Source organism: Microcaecilia unicolor, unplaced genomic scaffold (assembly GCF_901765095.1).
Source record: "Microcaecilia unicolor unplaced genomic scaffold, aMicUni1.1, whole genome shotgun sequence".
Taxonomy (NCBI): Eukaryota; Metazoa; Chordata; class Amphibia; order Gymnophiona; family Siphonopidae; genus Microcaecilia; species Microcaecilia unicolor.
This window is the reverse complement of record NW_021963168.1, coordinates 43,799-64,931: the sequence shown is the minus strand read 5'-3', so window position 1 is coordinate 64,931 and position 21,133 is coordinate 43,799. Positions and strand designations below refer to the sequence as shown.

General features: G+C 45.9%; 1 protein-coding gene across 1 annotated transcript in view; it reads right to left on the bottom strand.

The window, feature by feature from the left end:
* Nucleotides 1-8,103: 8,103 nt before the first annotated feature.
* The window catches only part of NPLOC4 (NPL4 homolog, ubiquitin recognition factor), a 50,616-nt gene continuing 37,586 nt past the window's right edge, over nt 8,104-21,133 (bottom strand). The window contains exons 12-17 of the mRNA XM_030188897.1: nt 20,012-20,172; nt 18,203-18,274; nt 17,457-17,552; nt 15,380-15,496; nt 11,825-11,927; nt 8,104-8,936 (exon numbers count right to left, since the gene is read on the bottom strand). Of these exons, the coding sequence (XP_030044757.1) occupies nt 8,779-8,936; nt 11,825-11,927; nt 15,380-15,496; nt 17,457-17,552; nt 18,203-18,274; nt 20,012-20,172 (707 nt within the window). The 3' untranslated portion in view covers nt 8,104-8,778. The remainder of the gene's footprint in view (nt 8,937-11,824; nt 11,928-15,379; nt 15,497-17,456; nt 17,553-18,202; nt 18,275-20,011; nt 20,173-21,133) is intronic.

Sequence of the window (21,133 nt, the reverse complement as noted above, 5' to 3'; positions counted from 1 at the left end):
AAAAGAGAGATTAGCTGGAGCATATTTTAGAAACACATGGATTTTGTACTCTTGAGGAAGCCAGCAGTAACTTTGAAACAGCGGCCTTTGTTGGTCTTACATAGTATTTCAATTTGCAGAAAGTTGACTAGTTGTTAATTTTATCTACATGTTTTCTTTCTTGATTGGAAGTGAATAGACCCCTGACGCAGGCCTATACGGCCGAAACACGATTCGTGTCGGGTCGTTGTTTTAATTGTTTTGCAATAAAGAACTTGTTTAAGAAGACACCACTTGAGAGAGGATTTTTTTGTATCCACTGTTTCCTTTGCTTCGTTGTTCTTCTGTGGAGAGAGCACCTTCTGTGTGTGTTGGCGAACTGTTATAAGCACTTTTATTGAGTTGGTGGCTATTAGTCCTGGTTTGTGTGCATATGTGATCAACCTAAAATTAGTCACTTTTGTCAAATCAGAGCCCTCAGGGTCTAGTGTTAAAATGGTAGCTCCCAAAAGTGGCTGAAAAGAGCCAGAACTTAACACACAATTCACAAAAAGAACAAACCCAAGGGACTATTTCTTCGGAAAGCGGACTAATCCTCAATTGTGTGTACACGTGGGGTAATTGCTGTTGGTTTAGCGTCCACAATCATTTTGAAATGCTTGCTCCTATGATCTACTGAGCCACCTTAGGAGAAAGCCAAGCTCATTCACCTTCTCCCATTTGTATTAGCTCTACAATTTTAATATTAAAGTATTCAAGAAGGGGAAGGAGGGGAGGATAGTAAAATTACTTTGTGACCTGAATGCACCTCCCACATAAAAGTTACACGTTGTAAATATTTGCATTCCTGGATTCTGTTCATTGGAGTTGACTTTTTCTGCTTAATTCTCTTATACGCAGGACCCACACACCAGCAGGAAGGCTCTTGTACAATGACATATTTTTGTACTAACAAAATGTAAAGAATGTTTTATTTTTGCATTTTGCGAGTAGATAAGTATAATTTGTCATGGGAGCAGGCCATTCCCCCCCCCCCCCCCCTCACACACGGGGAATAACAAGTGTTACAGATTCACCCACCACAAATCTAGTAACCTCTAACTCTGCTGCAATGATCCCCCTGCAAGCAGTATTCAATTATAAAGTTACTGTAAACAAAAATAATAACTAGATACAAAAAAATAAAGAGGTCATGAAAGGCTTGTGTGTGTCCTGGGGGAAGGAACAGTGGCAGTGGTGAAGTCATCACCGGCACAGGACCTGGCTGCAGTGAAATCCAATAAAATAAATATAAAAAAATAAATCTCCAAGTTTACCTCATTAATTGTATTTATGCTTATATTTGGTCAATTACTATCGTTATGCTGCTAACAAAATGTTAAGTTTGACGTCAAGCTGTACCTGCTGTACACTGCCTTAGGTGAATCTCTCTATAACGGTGGTTAATAAATCACAATAAAATTAAAATTTGTTATCTAAAAACAATAACTGTAGAAAGTTTACCCCGTTTACTAAGCCACGCTAGTGGCTGCTGTGTGCTAATGCCGACACAGATCATTCACTTTGAACGGGCTGTATCAGCATTGCCACACAGCTTAGTAAACAGGGGGTTAGTTTTTCTTTTTTTTAACACAGCACATAACTACGGGGTCCGTTGCCAGAAGATGTGATCAAAGCATCCAACATAGTGGGATTCAAAAGAAGATTGAACAAGGTCCTGGAGGATTAAATCTGTAAAACGTATTAGCCAGATGGACCGATATCCATTGCTCATCCCTAGAAATTAACTATGGGAAACAAATCTAATTTGGGGGGGGGGGGGGCTTGCCAGGTACTGCAGCCTGAACTGGTCTGGTTTTTCTTATCTATTTAACATTTAAATGTATGATGAATATTCATTTTTTTACAATATTATTCTGGGAGGGTTGATACTGGGGTAATTGTTGAGTTTACTTAGAAAAATTATCTGGGCAGGGGTGGGAGAACCTACGACAGTGGTTCCCCAAAACTGGTCCTGGAGGTACCCCAGCCAGTCAGGTTTTCAGGATATCCACAATGAATATTCATGAGAAAGATCTGCATGCAGCGGAGGCCAATCCAATCCAACAATGGCCACTCCAGGTCACAAGTACCTGGCAAGATCCCAAAACAGTACATTTTATGCTGCTTATCCCAGAAATAAGCAGTGGATTTTCCCAAGATATCCAAACCTTTTTCAAACCCTACTAAGCTAATCACTTTTACCACATTCTCTGGCAACAAAGTCCAGAGTGTAATTACTCGTCGAGTGAAGAAATATTTTCTCCAATTTGTTTTAAATTTACTGTTTTGTAGCTTCATTGCGTGCCCCCTAGTCCTAGTATTTTTGGACACAGTAAACAAGCAATTATCATCTACCCATTTCACTCCACTCATTATTTTATAGACTTCTATCATATCTCCCCTCAGCTGTCTTTTCTCCAAGCTAAAGAGACCTAGCCGCTTTAGCCTTTCCTCATCGGGAAGTCATCCCATCCCCTTTATCATTTTTGTCACCCTTTTCTGTACCTTTTCCAATTCCACTATATCCTTTTTGAGATGCGGCGACCAGAATTGAACACAATATTCGAGGTGCGGTCGCACCATGGAGATACAAAGGCATTATAACATCCTCATTTTTGTTTTCCATTCCTTTCCTAATAATACCTAACATTCTATTTGCTTTCTTAGCTGCTGCTGCTGACTTAGCAGAGGGTTTCAACCTGTCATCAACAATGACACCTAAATCCTTTTTCTGGTTGGTGACTCCCAACGTGGAACCTTGCATCATGTAGCTATAGGCTCAACTACACACCCCATGTATGGAGACTGTCATATTTCAGCTGTTTTTATTGATGTTTCTTACAGAATTGGAATTAGGAAGCCTCCAAAATCAATGCAACAGATCTTCACGTAAAAAAAAAAAAAGAGAGAAATGATAGGGTGCCATTGATAACCATATAAAAGACACAATAAACCCTGTAATCCACAAGGTACTGTCTGTATCTGGAATCAAATGGCAAAGGAAAGCAGCAATGTCCCTGAAAATTGATCTCAAGGCTAAGGAGTGAGGGTGCCACATGGTAAATCATAAGTAGGGGAGCTCTGTGGAGCACTTTTTCAAGGCTGAACAAGCAGCAGCATATGGACTATAGATATGGTTTTTTTCCTCACACAGTCCTTATTTCAAATACAGGAAGGGCAGACCAGCAACAAACTGGAATAATGCTTTTGGCTTCTCTTCTTTAAAACAGATGTTTCTCTGTTTTACTTTCTGTGGTGGAAACAGGTGAACAGAAATCCCAGCAGTGCTGCCCCATGACCTGTACAGGACTCTACATTCCACAGACTCGCTCAGCACCAGCCCCATTTAGAAAGTGCATCTTCTGATGTATGGGAAAGTGCATAAGTACACTAAGTACTGCTACACTGGGCCAGACCAAAGGCCCATGAAGCCCAGCATCCTGTTTCTAACAGTGGCCAAGCCAGGTCACAAATACCTGGCAAGATCCAGAAAAAGTTCAATACATGTTATGCTGCTTATCCCAGAACTAAGCAGTGGATTTTCCCTGTCAATTAATTAAAGATCTATGGACTTTTCCTCTAAGAAGACATCCAGACCTTTTTAAAACCCCGCTAAGGTAACCACCTTTACCACCTTCTCTGGCAACAAATTCGAGTTTAATTACACATTGAGCGAAGAAACATTTTCTCCGATTTGTATTAAATTTACTACTTTGTGCTGAACAGAAGAAAAAATAATTTAAACGTTGTCTTTTACAAAAGTGTGTAAGCATTTTTAGCGCGTGCTGTGTAGACGCCCATAATATTCCTCTGGGCATCTACATGGTTAGTGCGTGCTAAAAACACTAGTGCACCTTTGGAAAAGGGACCCTAAAGATGTAGGCTTCAGTACGCAGGTTGCATCGCTGCTATTGCTGAACAGAATCAACCAAAGAATACGAAGACGGCACTTCCAAGAACCACAAGGTTCCAAGAACACTGGAGATAGTTGAAGATGATATTAGGAATACAGCAGAAGGATTAGACCCAGAGGCCGTAGTTCAGCGCCTGCTTCAGGAAACTGACCAATATTTATTTAGTTAGATTTTGCTCACACCTTTTTCAGTAGCTCAAGGTGAGTTACATTCAGGTACACTGGATATTTTTCTGTCCCAAGGAGGGCTCACAATCTAAGTTTGTACCTGAGGCAATGGAGGATTAAGTGACTCACCCAAGACCACAAGGCGCAGCAGTGGGATTTGAACTGGCCACCTCTGCAAGACTGGTGCTCTAACTACTAGGCCACTCCTCCACCCCAAAGAATCTTGTTACGCTTCAGGGTTCTACATGGAATGTTGATACACTTTGAAATTCTGCATGGAATCTTGTTAATCTTTAGAATTCTAGAATCTTTATTTATTTAGAATCTGCTCACCCCTTTTTCAGTAGTAGCTCAAGGTGAGTTACATTCAGGTACTCTGGATATTTCTCTGTCCCAGGAGGGCTCACAATCTAAGTTTGTACCTGAGGCAATGGAGGGTCAAGTGACTTGCCCAAGATCACAAGGAGCAGCAGTAGGATTTGAACTGGCCTCCTCTGGATTGCAAGACTGGTGCTCTAACCACTAGGCCACTCCTCCATCCCAAAGAATCTTGTTACACTTCAGGGTTCTACATGGAATGTTGATACACTTTGAAATTCTGCATGGAATCTTGTTAATCTTTAGAATTCAAGAATCTTTATTTAGATTTTGTTCACAGTAGCTCAAGGTGTTACATTCAGGTACTCTGTGAGCCCTCCTGGGACAAAGAAATATCCAATCTAAGTTTGTACCTGAGGCAATGGAGGGTTAAGTGACTTGCCCAAGATCACAAGGAGCAGTAGTGGGATTTGAACTGGCCACCTCTGGATTTCAAGACCGGTGCTCTAACCACTAGGTCACTCCTCCACTGGTGTTACAAGGGTTTTTGTATAAATGAGCAAAACGTGAACTTCTATACTTGGGAGAGATATGTTTGCAAATATAGTTGTTCACGTTTTGCTTGTTTATACATAATACCATATTGGTCAGACTCCTAAAGCAGGTGCTGAACCACGGCCGCTGTGTTGAGTCCCTCTGGTATATTCCTAATAAAGATCATCTACAAGTATCTCCAGTGTCTTCCCCGTGCTTCTTGGAAGTGCCATCCTTGCCCTACTCTTTGGTTGATTCTGATTCCACTACAGTCGTTGGGTTCCCTCACCTTTTACGGCTGCTCTCCCTTATTGCTGAACAAAACATACCTGGACCACAAAAGCACTGGACAGTAGCTAGACCTCCAAACACAGTAATATAGAGTAACATAGTAGATGACCTTACGGTCTATCCAATCTGCCCAAGATAAACCCTTAGCATAAGGTATGAGGTGATACTACATATGAATACTTGATCTTTCAAGGGCACAGACCATAGAAGTCTGCCTGACCCTAGCCTTATTCTCCAACTGCTGAAGCTGTCATTGAAGCCCAATCCAGCCACGATTGGGGCACAGACCATAGAGGTCTGTGAGGAGTTAGAAACCAGAACCTACAAAAGCACTGGTCATTTCATTGGGCTCTGGCTTTCTTCTTGCTGAGAGAATTCCTGCAGCAAGTACGGGGTGCATTTTTTAATTTTTTTTTTTTTTTAGTAGCTTTACAGTTGCCCTACAAGCTGCTGCATTGGCAAATACAGTGATACCTTGGTTTTTGTTGATAATCCGCCCGAAAACAATCGGCGAAATCAGAACCCGACAAAAACCAAGGCAATTATTTCTATATGAATCAATGTAAATCTAATGAACATTTAACATGGAATGGTTTGGCTAGACGAACGGGGTGATGCTCACACAACGAGAAACAACGCCACACTGAGCAGGAGAACGCGTGGGTTGCCCTTTGTTTTCGCAAAATTAGCAGCGAGGACACATGTGGGCATGCTGACGAAATCAGACACAAATCTTTCATGGAAAAAAATATTAACCGGTCAACGAAAACCAAGGTATTTCTTTTTTTCTCACAGTGTATGATTGGCCTCTGCAGTATACGATACCATGCCAGCTTCTAGAAAAATTAACGCCTTCTGGTTCCCTCTCCACTTACTGAACTTTTCCCCCACTTTATCTTTTTTTGGGCTGTTTGTATCTTGATTTACATTTTTATTATAACAAAGGCTTTTTCAATCAATGCTATATAAATATTTTGTAGTAACAATTCCAGAGGAGCTGATGCAGAGAGTGTGTTCAACCCCCACCCCCCCCCCACCGTTTCAATTGTTCCCCTGTGTCTCAGGGATGCTCACGAACCTGAGGGCTGGAGGACTGCAACCTCCAGTGATCCCCCCCTTTCTTACCTCCCTGAAACCAGCACTTCTGTGGCACACTCAGGCCTCAGTGGTGACTCCCTACTGCAAGTGTGTAACTCTAGAGTCCGGACCACGAGGGCACACTTTTCCTAGTGACCCAGAGTGGTTCTTAAAGAGAAAAATGTTCTCTTATCACACAGTAGGAGATGTTTTCTTACACAGACAAGCATTCCTTCTCAGTCTCCCTTCCTTGGGTAACCGCACTGATCAAGGTACATTATCTCACTTAAGTGCTGTGGAGGTTTGTTTCTTTTTTTGGTTTTTAATTAATATCTAATTGAAGAAAATATAGAAAGATGAAGTACATAGAACAGAGCCATTATTCTGATATTTACTAAACCTACTGCAACAGACATTTGCATATTATTGAAGTGTGCTTCAAATACGCAGTAGAAAGGCAAGGAGATTATTCTGTCCAGTCCTTGAATAATAATGTGTTATTGCAAAGAACCAGTGGCAGGCAGCAAGAGAGGATTTGGGTTTTTGTTTTCAGCAAACCTTACTGCTCCTGGGATAGGTTTTAGACTACAGGACATTCTAAGACCCAAGATTATCTTGTCCAAAGGCTCAGAGCTAGTGCCAGAAGCTGCCATGCTGGAGACCCAGATTCTAACGGTGGGGCTGGCCCAAGCTGGGGGTTAATGCAGAAGCAACGCTCGCGGCCCTCATGCTACAGCAGCACTTCCCGACTGCCTAAAGATGTACTTTGTGGTTCACTTTCACAGCAGGCTGCACTTCCAAAACAAATGGCTCATGCAAGAAAAACATTCAGCCCACACTTCAAAGCCGACCTGCTATTAAAAACGAAACAGCTTTGGCTATTGTATGGAAACAAACGTGTAACCGGCAGAGCTGTCCGCATGACTGGGAGCACGATGGGGAGCAAAGCACTAAGCAATAGCTGCCCCCTACTCCCACCACTATGAATGTAGTTATCTCAAGTTAGGGCCACTCCAAACACCAACTACTGGAAGAGTGACGGTGACAATGTCACTGAATCAGGCAACTTGTGCACATGGCTGCACTGTTCTTGCAGAATCTAGACCCTGCCGACCAAGTCCACAGACAACAGAGCGAGAGGGGAGAAAGATCCTTCCTTACAGGGTTTTCATGATCCTACAGCCTCAGCCAAAGTTCAAGCCCGCATGGAACAGGACATGCAGCAGGCTTTGAGGGGGGGGGGGGGGGGGGGGGTACATGGCAGTTGCAGCAGATGCAGGTAACAAAAGCAGCTTTTCTTGGTACTGGGACAGCTGCTGTTTTGTTTTATATAAACCCAGCTGGGGAAGGCCCTTATCCTAAAGGCAGCGGCCATAACATTCGTCTCATTCAAGCACATTGCAGAATGCCATTTGCAGGACACACACAGCCTCATCATCATTCTGACCTGCAGTGGCTACTGTTTTTCCTTCTTCCCAACTCCCATATTTTCTATAACAGTAACAATTTAAAACAAACTACTTAGCCAGTTCTCACGTGATGTGTCAACACTTCTCAGTTATTGCTCACTGAAGAACTGGACATCAAAACAAGTACTGTAACTTTAAGCAACACCTCAATCAACAGTCATCACATGCAGGGCATAAACCAAGCTGAGCCAGTGCGTATGACAAAGACAGATGCACAAAGCACTTAAGCAAAAAAAAAAAAAAAATCATAACGAGCAAATGTTATCATCACACGATGGGAAGAACTCATTAAAAAGTTTTTAAGCAGCAAAATATCCTAGGAACAGATTTATTTAACAAAAACAAAGCAAGGGAGAAAATATATATATGTTTTTCATATTAAATGAATTTTCTGGGAATAGCTAAGTAAAACTATGTAAATTTTTCAGCTCTTTGAGCGAGGGTCAGACACTTTTACCTTCCAACTTCTGAAACACAACAAATTCTCTTTATTTTAAATAATTCTATTTATGTGAGCCACAGCTTGCCCTGCTGCTGCTGAGCCTAAGAGAAGGGGTACAAGTGAGCTGGCTGATCATACCGCTGTGCGTGGGAAGTCAGTCACAGTTAAGGCTCTATAACCCCGTGGCAGGCAGCACAAGAATGCAAGGATGGCAGCCTGAAGGACTACAGACAGTACCAAAATGTCTGAGTCACATCAGACAAAACAAACAAGGCTTTTAGAAAGATCCCGGTCTCATTGGGGGGGGGGTTTCTGGTTTTGAGGCCACACACGGCAGAAAGGAAATTTTATTGGTTCCTGAGCCGGTGCCCCGCAGGAGTCTACGGCAGACAGACAGAGACACACAGTCACCATTTGTTCTCCGTTTCTGATCTCTGGCTATAAACAACAACAGGGCAAAAAGCAGGAGAACGGATCTTTCAGATGTTTTATATGGTCAGTACTACTCTGGCCCTAAGACCAGCTTGCTGGAGGGATCACAGAATTTAGGTCCTGGGAAGTCTGCACATCTCACACTGGTCTGTGCCTGCCTGGTTCATGAAGGTGCAGTGTTGGCATGACCAGAGGGCTGAGGATGGAGCATGAGTGGAACTGCCAACGCTGCTGTAGTCCGGAATCCCCGACGGCTGAACTCCAACTGTACCTGCAGAGGGAAGGGAAAAGAGGGAAGATGAATCTGCACCCAAGACAGCAGCTGAAACACTACCTGCGGCTTAAGGCCAACCTCCATCAGCCAGGCTGTGTCAAGAGCTGAGGCCCTCGTGATCAAATGCAAACTCTGGCGCTAGAGGCTGTTAACGCCATACTATAGCACCAGAGTTTGCAGGCGACCCATGATCAGAGCCCTCGAGCGCCTGAAACAGCGCACTCGAGGGCTCTCAGCACAAGTAGCATGCAAATGCATGCTAAACAGGGCTTCTAGCGCAATTAGCTTGCAAATGCATGCTAATTGGCGCTTAACGCATTCATCCCCAATGATCAGCGACCAGCGCGCCAAAGATTGGGTCGCTGGCTGCAGCAAAATCAACGCCAGCTCCGAGGATCAGTGGGTCTCCAGCCCCAGAAACCCCCAGAAATCGTTGATTGGCCGCCTCCGGCCAAAGGATCTCCCACTGTGATCCATCGATGGTGATGGTGGTGGTGGTGGGGGGGGGGGGCTGGAGGTCCACCACCCCAAATCCTCCCCCCAGCGTTGTCCTTAGATTCCCTGGTGGTCCGTGGTGTGCTGTGGTGTCGTGACACCCCCCCTCCTGGCCCCCCTACCTTTTGTTGGAGGAGGGACGCAGCCTGCCTGCCTGCCTCCTTTTCCAGTCAGTCGACGCCCAAAATGGCGGCGCCCAGCACCGCCCAGTGCATCCCACCGATCCTCCAGCCCCCCCCCCCCCCCCCCCCCCGTCGGTGGGTGGGAGGGTAGGACAGCGTTTTTCGGGAGGCGGCCACTTAAGGATTGGGTTCGGGGGGGGGGGGGGGGGGGGGGATGCTGGAGACCCACCGGACCTCCAGCCCCCCCCCCCCCCCTCCCCGTCGCTGGGCGGGAGGGTGGGAGACGGTTTGCCCAGACCTGTCAAACAAGTGCGGGAGGATTGTGCTGAGCGCATGCTCGGCACAATTCTCCTGCACTTTAAAATGATAATCAAAGATAATAGCGCTGCTTAGATTTGCATGCATTATCTTTGATCATCGATGCAGAAAAGCCCTGCGCTGTCCCGGCGCTATTTTTAGGGCGCTGTTTGGAACAGCGCAGGGCTTTTGATCATCTGGGCCTGAGAGAACTCTGCCATCAGCTCCTGCCGTCAGAGCAGTCTGTGTGCATGTGTGTGGGAGGGGATTCTCTTGTAATGAGCCCCTTCAATGCAGGCTGTGTGTCTCCTGCAGAAATAATAAAAGATGACCTTCTGCTGAGAACACACAGCTGAAAGAGTGGTGGTCTTCTAACTCTGGACTGGTACGAAATCAGCACACCATGCTAAAAAAAACTGCGATATGAAACCGCAGAAAAAGAGATGGCCACAATTTATACATACGGCTTTCACGCTGTATTAGAAATGCTTAAAAATCTGTAACAGAACCTGTGCACGCAGGAAAATAGGGGAACAGAGGAATACATGGAGCCCACAAGATGTATTACAGGGTGCAAGATTTGAACATCATTATCTTACAACATTATCTCTGTTATTTAACTGGGCCCCACTACGTCAGTGGTGTGGCCAGGAAGCAATTCTACTACTACTACTTATCATTTCTAAAACGCTACTAGACGTACGCAGCGCTGTACACTTGAACATGAAGAGACAGTCCCTGCTCAACAGAGCTTACAATCTAATTAGGACAGCCAAACAGAACAAACAAGAGATAAGGGAATATTAAAGTGAGGATGATAAAATAAGGGTTCTGAAGAAGTGAACAAGGGTTAGGAGTTAAAAGCAGCATCAAAAAGGTGGGCTTTTAGCTTAGATTTGAAGATGGCCAGAGATGGAGCTTGACGTACAGGCTGCAAATCCGTTTCCATCTTCCTTCTAACATCCAGAAAAGCTCAGGCTCTATCTACCTCATGCCCTTGATCCCAGGTTGCACAACCTAAAAAGTTTCACTCAGGCATGCTGCAGTTGCAACACGTGAAGTGCATTTCCCAGCAACCCTATTACATGAGAGGGCACGAGGGCTGCCACACCCTTCTGACACATTAGATGGCTGGCTGGTTTCTTAACAAGCATTAGTCTATAACGCAATGTGGTTTCAACAAAACACGGGTCAGAGAGAGGGAGAGAGAGAATATACAGCCTCGGTCTCAGGCTAAGAAAACACATTTGAATACACTTCAGAGCAATGGGAAAAAAAAACCTGGAACAAGTCATGCATGACATCTCCAAAACAGAGATATTTTTAGCAGCTTTTTAAAGGTTTTTTTCCCCCCATACTTATGTCACATCCTTTCAGTTGGCTGCTCTCACTCTTCATGGCTTTATATCGTGTGCATGTGATTAGCTGCATTTGGAGCTAATTTCAGTTAGATTTGTCTAGCTTAGGGTGGGATTTACCCTACAAGGCGTGCCATTAGCAAGGGAGGGGCACTTACTACTACTACTACTACTACTACTTAACATTTCTAGAGCGCTACTAGGGTTACGCAGCGCTGTACAAATTAACAATTAAGGACGGTCCCTGCTCGGAAGAGCTTACAATCTAAAGGACGAAATGTCAAGTTGGGGTAGGTAAGTATTCCTGAGAAGAGGTGAAGTGGTTAGGTGCCGAAGGCGATATTGAAGAGGTGGGCTTTGAGCATTGATTTGAAGATGGGTAGGGAGGGGGCACGGCGTATGGGCTCAGGCAGTTTGTTCCAGGCGTGGGGTGAGGCGAGACAGAAGGGACGGAGCCTGGAGTTGGAGGTGGTGGAGAAGGGTACTGAAAGGAGGGATTTGTCTTGAGAGCGGAGATTACGGGTAGGGACGTAAGGGGAGATGAGGGTAGAGAGGTACGGGGGGGCCGCAGATCGAGTGCATTTGTAGGTGAGTAAGAGAAGCTTGAACTTACTGCACAGCTGCTCGACGGTGGCCCACTGTTCTGTTTTTTTCCAGGTCTGGGCAAGTTCCTCATTCCTAGTGCGAACAGCGTCTAACAATAAACTGATGCTGTCCTGCAGAGAGAGAACACACCAACCACTATTTCGATAAAGACACAGCATTCCAGTCTGTGAAAGACGCGTGCCCATGCGCTATCCAAAACCTGTCTCCAGAACTTTAGTATCAGGAAGATTCAGAGTCTGCTGTAAGTCGATGAGCTCAAGTAAAGCTATGAAGCATTTCGTACAAGACATACTGTGGATCCTTTTCTGCAGCCCACTAGCAGAACACATGAAGTTTTGGGGGGGTTTTTTTAACAGAAGGCTTTACAGATCTGGCTTTGTGAGCTCACTAGACAAGCTGCCTTTGCTTTTCATGGCTTTACCTTCCCCCTCCATGCTTATTTCAATCCCTCCCAAAACATCCACTGATTTGAATATCAACATGCTGCATCCATTTATTTTATTTTTATTTATTTTTGTTACATTTGTACCCCGCGCTTTCCCACTCATGGCAGGCTCAATGCGGCTTACATGGGGCAATGGAGGGTTAAGTGACTTGCCCAGAGTCACAAGGAGCTGCCTGTGCCTGAAGTGGGAATCAAACTCAGTTCCTCAGTTCCCCAGGTCCAAAGTCCACCACCCCTAACCACTAGGCCACTCCTCCACTGTTGCTACTATTTGAGATTCTACATGGAATGTTGCTATTCCACTAGCAACATTCCATGTAGAAGTCGGCCCTTGCAGATCACCTATGTGGCCGCGCAGGCTTCTACATGGAATGTTGCTAGTGGAATAGCAACATTCCATGTAGAATCTCCAATAGTAGCAACATTCCATGTAGAATCTCCAATAGTATCTATTTTATTTTTGTTACATTTGTACCCTGCGCTTTCCCACTCATGGCAGGCTCAATGCGGCTTACATGGGGCAATGGAGGGTTAAGTGACTTGCCCAGAGTCACAAGGAGCTGCCTGTGCCTGAAGTGGGAATCCTCCTCAGTTCCCCAAGACCAAAGTCCACCACCCTAACCACTAGGCTACTCCTCCACTGTTGCTACTATTTGAGATTCTACATGGAATGTTGCTATTCCACTAGCAACATTCCATGTAGAAGTCGGCCCTTGCAGATCACCTATGTGGCCGCGCAGGCTTCTACATGGAATGTTGCTAGTGGAATAGCAACATTCCATGTAGAATCTCCAATAGTAGCAACATTCCATGTAGAATCTCCAATAGTATCTATTTTATTTTTGTTACATTTGTACCCTGCGCTTTCCCACTCATGGCAGGCTCAATGCGGCTTACATGGGGCAATGGAGGGTTAAGTGACTTGCCCAGAGTCACAAGGAGCTGCCTGTGCCGGGAATCGAACTCAGTTCCTCGGTTCCCCAGGACCAAAGTCCACCACCCTAACCACTAGGCCACTCCTCCACTCTGTGCTTTCTTACCATGCTTCCCCCCTTCCCCCAGAACACAAGGCTCAAGGGTTCATCATAAGAGACCAGGAAACAAAAAAGGTACAACCCAACTTAACAAGGCAGGAGCAGCAAAATCTTCTGATTGGTCCTGATCTCCGGTTGGTCACTGGCAGCCCAGCCACGCTAAGCATGCTCAGTCCGTGCAGATTCTCAGAGCGCCTGCAAAACATGTGTCTAAGGTTCTTTTTCTCCCCTTCATTTCTTTTGGGCTTTCTTTCATGCCAACTGTGCAGCTGTTACACCAGAACCTGGCACCGTGCCAATGTAATGCCTTGCCAAGTTCAGGCAGAAAACAGTTCTTGGCATTTTTTATACTTCTGATCTTATTATTGTTACAAGAAAAATTTCTGATTCCAGCAGTCGAAGCTCCGCTCTCAACTGCAGAGCAAAGCAAAATGCATGTTGCACTATCTACTGCCCCCAACTGGGCTTCCAAAATTCATTAAGCAGAGAATAGTGCCATCTGAACATGAAACATTAGCAGCCCCCCCCCCCCCCCCCCCAATGAAATAGCACTAAACAATAATTCATTAGTTAGCTTGCTTCTACTGGTGGACTCAGAACAGCCAAATGGATAAAAGAAAGAGGTGGGAGATGGACCACCGATGCCAAAAACTGGAAAGACTCATTCTTGGTTCAACTTGACACAACTTTTAGCATTTTGCTTACTTCAATTTCAACTGACACGTGTGTTCACCATAAAAAGGTCTTTTTCAAGACCATTCTGCATTTCATCTAAATCAGGACACTAGATGCTCATTTGTTCTCCGTTTCATACAGACTCCTTGATGCAGGCCCAACGGCCGAAACACAACATTGTATCGAGTCCTTTACCAATGAACATTTTGAGCCAAGTACATAAGCATCGCCATGCTGGGACAGATCAAGGGTCCATCGAGCCCAGCACCCTGTCACCGACAGCGGCCAAAAGAACAAGCGATTTGTCCTGCCCATCCTAGAAATAGTGGATTATTCCCTCGTCCATTCAATAACATTCTATGGCTTTTTCCTCCAGGAAGCCGTCCAATCTTTTTTTTGAAGTTCGCTAAGTTAACCGCCAGCAGCGAATTCCAAAGTTTAACTACGCGTTGAGTGAAGAAAACTTTTCTCCGATGCGTTTTAAATTTACCACACTGCAGCTTCATCGCATGCCCCCTTGTCCTAATGTTTTTGGAAAGTGTAAACAGATGCTCCACATCTACCCGTTCCATTCCACTCATTATCTTACAGACCTCTATCATATCTCCCCTCAGCCGCCTTTTCTCTAAGCTGAAGAGCCCCAGCCTCTTCAGCCTTTCCTCATAGGGAAGTCGTCCCATCCCCTGTATCATCTTTATCACCCTTCTCTGCACCTTTTCTAATTCCACTATATCTTTTTTGAGGTGCGGCAACCAGAATTGAACACAATACTCGAGGTGCGGTCGCACCATGGAGCAATACAACGGCAGAATAATATCCTTACTTTTGTTTTCAATCCCTTTCCTAATGATACCCAACATTCTATTTGCTTTCCTAGCCGCAGCAACACATTGAGCAGAAGTTTTCAACGTATCATCAACGATGACACCTAGATCCCTCGGTCCGTAACTCCCAACGCTGAACCTTGCATGACGTAGTTATAGTTTGGGTTCCTCTTTCCCACATGCATCACTTTGCAGTTGTTCACATTAACGTCATCTGCCATTTAGACACCCAGTCTCGTAAGGTCCTCTTGTAGTTTTTCACAAACTTCCCGCAATTTGACGACTTTGAATAACTTTGTGTCATCGGCAAATTTGATTACCTCACTAGTTACCCGCATCTCTAGGTCATTTATGAATATGTTAAAAAGCAGAGGTCCCAGCACAGATCCCTGAGGGACCAAAGATTGAGCCTTTCCAGTTTCTGGCATCTGTGGTCTATCTCCCACCCCTTTCTTTTATCCATTTGTGTTTTTTTCCTGGGAACTTTGAGTTCTCCACGCCAGCGGACTCTCTTGGACACTGGACTCAGAAAAGCCCAAGAATTACCAGTCTGGGTGAAGCCCAGGGTTGCCATCACTACATACCTGGAGAGGCATCACCTCATTGGTGACCAGAAAGAGAAGCAAGTGGAAATCAGAGATGAGGTGAAGAAAAACAGAGGATGAGTTCTGAGACAGGTATGTGGCCAAACTGTGAAAGTCCTGCAGAGGAAAAAGAAAAAACAAAATCACCGAGCTTTGCTTTTGTTGAACATAGCTTTTTTTCATTCCAGAATTACTGGGCAGAAACCAAACTCACTTTTCCAGCTATATTAAAACTGAGCTCCCTAGAGATGGATGACTTGGCTCCACAGCCCGTTAGATTCTCTTTTTACCCCTCATATTCCTCCCAGTTAGGGTTACCATACGTCCGGATTTACCCGGACATGTCCTCTTTTTGAGGACATGTCTGGGCGTCCGGCCTGCTCGTTTGTCCGTATTTCTGGCTAGCGAGCACGGGACTCTTCTCCCCTTCTCTACTATCCCTGGTGGTCTAGAGGTACCTCTTCGTCTTCGGGGCAGGAAAGAGCCCCCTCTTTCCTTGCCCAGAGCGCTGCTGCTAGCTGCCCTGCATACTGTGAGTCCGGCTCTCGGCGTTTCAAAAAGACTGCCGAGAGTTGAAGCAGCCTTGCGAGACTTCAACTCTCGGCGGCCATTTTGAAACGCCGAGAGCCGGACTCACAGGATGCAGGGCAGCTAGCAGCAGCGCTCCGGGCAGGAAAGAGGGGGCTCTTTCCTGCCCCGAAGAGGTACCGCTAGACCACCAGGGATAGTAGAGTAAGGGGAGGGGAGGTGATGGGGGAGGAGGGGGTGACCGGGGGAGGGGAATATGTGTCAGGGGCGGGGAGAGTGCGTGAAAGGGGCGGGGCAAGTGTCCTTTTTATGAGGACAAAAAATAGTAACCCTACTCCCAGTGCAGAACATAGAAAAGGGCTGAACACTTGCAGGAAACCCCTTGGGGCCCTCCCCTCTGTTTAATTTCTGAGGAACGGTTAAGCAAGATGATCTAGGTACAAGGCTCATCGCTTTTCCCTCATGAAGGAAACCGATGCTGAACTTTCAGGTTCCAGCATGGCTAAGGAACTGCAGTTGTCTACTCAGACCAGAAGAGGCCTTGCCTCTCTGTTTATAGGAAACATCTGTCTCTTCCAATCTGTGCAATTGAAACAGCAGCAAAAAGGACTTTTGACACCTGCAGAAAACAATTTACAGCACAAGGTTGTGTCTGCAGGCAGAATAAACAGAAAGCCCTTGGTTTGTAAAGTGCTGGAAACCTTTCATCCTTCTCTGATTCACTCACACTGTGCTTAACATCTAAATCCTTGTTTGTAACCCAGTATCAGCTTTGTAAGCTTGTGCCAGCTAGACCTATACGGAGGTTTATTTTCCAGGAGACAGTAGAGGGGCTCTCAGTTTTGACTGAAACTGAATCAGCAGCCAAAATCTGCTATTTGATTTTGGCTGAAAACAAAACCAAAATGGCACCTCTTCTGTGGCGGATAGTGGGTCCTCCTGGGCCAGCCAGCCTTCCGACCCCTCCACCAACCACCCGAAAGACCCTCCTCGGGCCTATCTTTAAATACCCAAGTGGTCTCTCTTGAGCAAAAGCGATTCCCAGTCAAAATGGGGGGGGGGGGGGGGGGGGGTCGGCACAGCAGAATCCACTCTTCTTGGGGGAGAGGATTTTGCGGTAGCCAGCCCAGGAGGACTCTACTTGGGGATGGGGGAGAGATTGCGGTACCCAGCTCAGGAGGACTCGTTCTGGCTGTGCAGTGGGTAGGCAGAGAACGATCATGGGTTTGGCTGAAACAGCATTTGCATTTTTGCCCGAAACTGAAACATGACCGAACCCAAGTTTTGGTGCCAAAAACATTTGGTCAGCCACTGTTAGACAGTCAGATGTTTGCTTCCTTCAGTGAAATCCAACGTGCACTGCTTACATCTGTATCTACCAGGGCCACGGTCCCAGACAGACACAATTTGATGCCAGAGAAGCCCCCGGATCACGCTGCCCTCCTTGCACAAAGAGGTATCAGCACCATCGGAACAGCCAATCACGAATACAACAGAAATTCAAGGCAGCCCTCGGTGCTCCAGTATGAAAACATGCATCCGGCTTTACCTGAGTCTCTCCCAGGACATCGTGATTCTCTATGGGGAATGGATTTGCAGAAATGGAAAACGTGTAAACCGGATCCTTAGGGAAAGTCGTGGTAATCTAAAATTCAAAGAAAACTAATGTGGGGTAGTATAAAAGGCAGTTCTAATAGCAATTCAGACACTCCGGGGGAATGGGTTGAAGGAAAACAAAAGACATGCACAAGTTAGCTCAGCCCAGACCCTTCTCCTGTCAGCGGAGACTACTATAGTCAGAGAGGTTTCCATTTGTGCTTGATCAATACTAAATTCTTCAGCGAAAACAAGGTCCTATTTTGCAGTTATTTGTAGTACAGCAATCAATAGAGCCAGTAATCTAAATAATTCTTTCAGTAACGACTGTACCTTTTCCCCCAGGCACTGGAACCTGAAGCTCGAGGCCAACTCTTTCCTCTGCATTCACCTCACTAAAGCTTCCGTGCAAGACCATTACACTTTATTTCCCAGCGTCCCTCGTGCACTGCACAACGCAGTACAGTCCCTTCCTGCACAGATTTCTAATACATATATCAAATGAAGTAAGCCATAAACCATGTGCTTACATTAGCTGGTAGTCTTAGGGAGGAAGAGGTGATCACCCTGCTCAGCTTCCCAAGCCTCTTACCCCAATGATCTGAGCTAGCCAGACAGTGTATTAACTTCCTGGACCCTGGCTCTGAATCTTCATCCTTCTACAGTTATGACTGAGGGTGCCACTGGCTGCATACTTACATCTATGATTAGATATTCCACAGGCAGTGGACGAGCCAGCTGTGTGATCTCATTGCCAAACTTATCTATGTCCTGAAATGAGAAGAAATGATGATCAGCACCGAGAATGTGAAAGAGCACCGTACGGGTTAAGAAGGCACCAGTAAAAATCCTGCCAGAAAAAGAAGAGGGCCCAATTCTTTGGAGCTTTTCTATTGGTTATGCACATTTGGTTATGATTAGGCTAAATTCTAATTTTGTTTGTTGGGTTTGGGGTGGGTGAGGCGGCTGGAATCAGGGGCGTTACAAGCTGTCCTGCAGCCCCTTTCACATCAGGCCTACGAGTGTCGGGCTGCGACTCTGCAACAGCGCGACTGACACAGCAACCGACAAACTTAGCAAATGATACAGAGAGACTTAAATCTTTCCCCCCCCCTTCCTTTCTTTGATGCGATTTAAACATTGTTTGAAAGTACTCAGCACAGAGAATAGTTCTCTCCCCCCCACCCCCGTGCCAATCCTAAAATTGCGGAGAGTTGGGAGGAAAAGGGAAATATTTTAAGTCTAAACTTTCTCCAAAGCTGTCAGAGGCCAACTATAAAATTTAATGAGAAAACATTCAGCTTCTGTTTATCCATCATAAAGACGATTAAATCTGATTTACGTCTAGAGGAAAGTTCCACAAATCATTCAAGCCATGTGCTGCTTTCCAGTAATTAGCTGCAGAACTCGCTCATGTTCTCACACTAAACCCCGACCGCAGTCACACTCCAGTGTGCTCGTCAGTTACTGACACTCTGCCTGGTGCTCTCTTTTTTTTTGGTCACACAGCCTTTAACTCATCCTCTCATCTCTGCTGAATCTCAAAGATTTGACCTGTCATGTAACACTGGTGTTGGTGGAAGTCAGACTGAGCAAAGCTGCTCCTCCTGTGTCCAGAAAAGATTTTGCTGCACCGCACCTTCCTGACAGGGGTTGTTGTTGTTACATTTGTACCCCGCGCTTTCCCACTCATGGCAGGCTCAATGCGGCTTACATGGGACAATGGAGGGTTAAGTGACTTGCCCAGAGTCACAAGGAGCTGCCTGTGCCGGGAATCGAACTCAGTTCCTCAGTTCCCCAGGACCAAAGTCCACCACCCTAACCACTAGGCCACTCCTCCACTCCAATTGGATGTAACCAGACCTTGCGACGAGAGGGGGCCAGAGCCAGAGGTGGGGGGGGGGGGGGGGGGGAACATGTTGGTCTGCCACTGCCCCCTCCAGCTGCCGTGCCGCTCCCCACCACCTCAATTTAATACCTTGGGTGTCCCCAACCCTCACCAGCTGAAGCCTTCATCCAGCGCTGGTCTTGGCGCTGCTACGTTGCCTGCCGTGCTCACTCTTCCCCTCACATCCTGCATGCTCAGTTTCACTAAAAGGAGCGTGTTGGACGTGAGGGGAAGAGTGAGCACGGAAGGCAATATGGTGGCGCAGCGCTGGATGAAGGCTTCAGCTGGTGGGGGTTGGGGACCCCTGACACCCAAGGTATTAAATTGAGGTGGCGGGGAGCGGCACGGCAGCGGGAGGGGGCCCCCCGCCAGCAAAACCAGGGTCCCAGAAGACATTTTTTTTTGGGGGGGGGGCCCCAGGCCCCAGTGGCTTCACGTAACTATGCCACTGCTGTCCGAGGTCCATCCACCCATCATCAATACTATTAATTCAAGCCTCCTCGTGCGGCACGAAGGTGCGGAGTGGCAGTCTGAACATTAGTCTCAAAATCCAAGAGAAATCCTTTTGCATCCTTCTCTACCAACCAATTCTACCATAACCCAGAAATCTTGTGTCTTACCTTATAGAACACATCGGGTACATATTGCTCACTGCTGGACTCCTTAGCATATCCCAGCTCTGGTGCATCACGGCACGGAAGTAAACATTCATCTCGTACCAGTGCCATACACTGATTGGAGACCTGGTAGCCCTCAAAGTGAACCTGGTTGTCCGGACCCCCTAGAACAGACAGACTTTGTAAGTGGACTCCTATCTCTTTCAGTCACTAGCGCCCATGTCCACAAGTACCCGGCTTCCTGCTTTTCTAGGGTTGTATTATCTGTGGGGATGTTTCGTTTTAAAGCACAAATTCCCACACTGACAACTTAGCTCTTCTCCTCTCTATGGTCTCTAGTGTTAACTGGCAAATATGATGTATCCAGCTTACCTGGAAGGACTTGACAGATTCTTCCACACAAAACACCAATACTATAATAATGATGAAGTTTCTTTACTGTGATCACACAAAGGGTAGCAAAAGGAGACAGGGTTTCCTTTGAGCAGGGACTGTCCTTCTTTGTTAGATTGTACAGCGCTGCGTAACCCTGGTAGCGCTTTAGAAATGTTAAATAGTAGTAGTAGCAGTTTCTAAGTCCCGGAGGTTAAAGAGAAATTACAACATTTACAGCCTACAGCTTCCAGGTGGCACCGTGCCAGTGTCCCGCAGCCAAATGAAGCTCCTCCTAGTGTGTGAGCTAAAAATATTCTAATTAATTTATTTCCACTACAATCTCATTTCAGTTACTATTGCTGTGGCGACGAAAATTCATGATACGGCAAATTATATGTCTGGTCTGATAATGTGCAGGGGAAACAGACCGATTGGTAACAGAGCGGAGTGTTTGTCCTTTTCATTGCGAAACCAGTACAGGAATACGACCAAAGAGATATTTCTAAACAAGCACAAACCAGAGCAGCCACACACTTGCAGATCAAATGCTCTCACCTGCAAAATCACCTTATATTCAATCGGACAGGATCTCAAGTGGGGGGACTATCACACTTGACTGAAATTTTGAATTACAAGGAGCAACGATGGATCTTTACACTCCAAACCATGTTGCCAACATTTAGAACTTGACTGGGCTTCCCCCTACTGTGACACAAGTAGCATTCAGCGTTCTGATTGGTTTAGATGGTC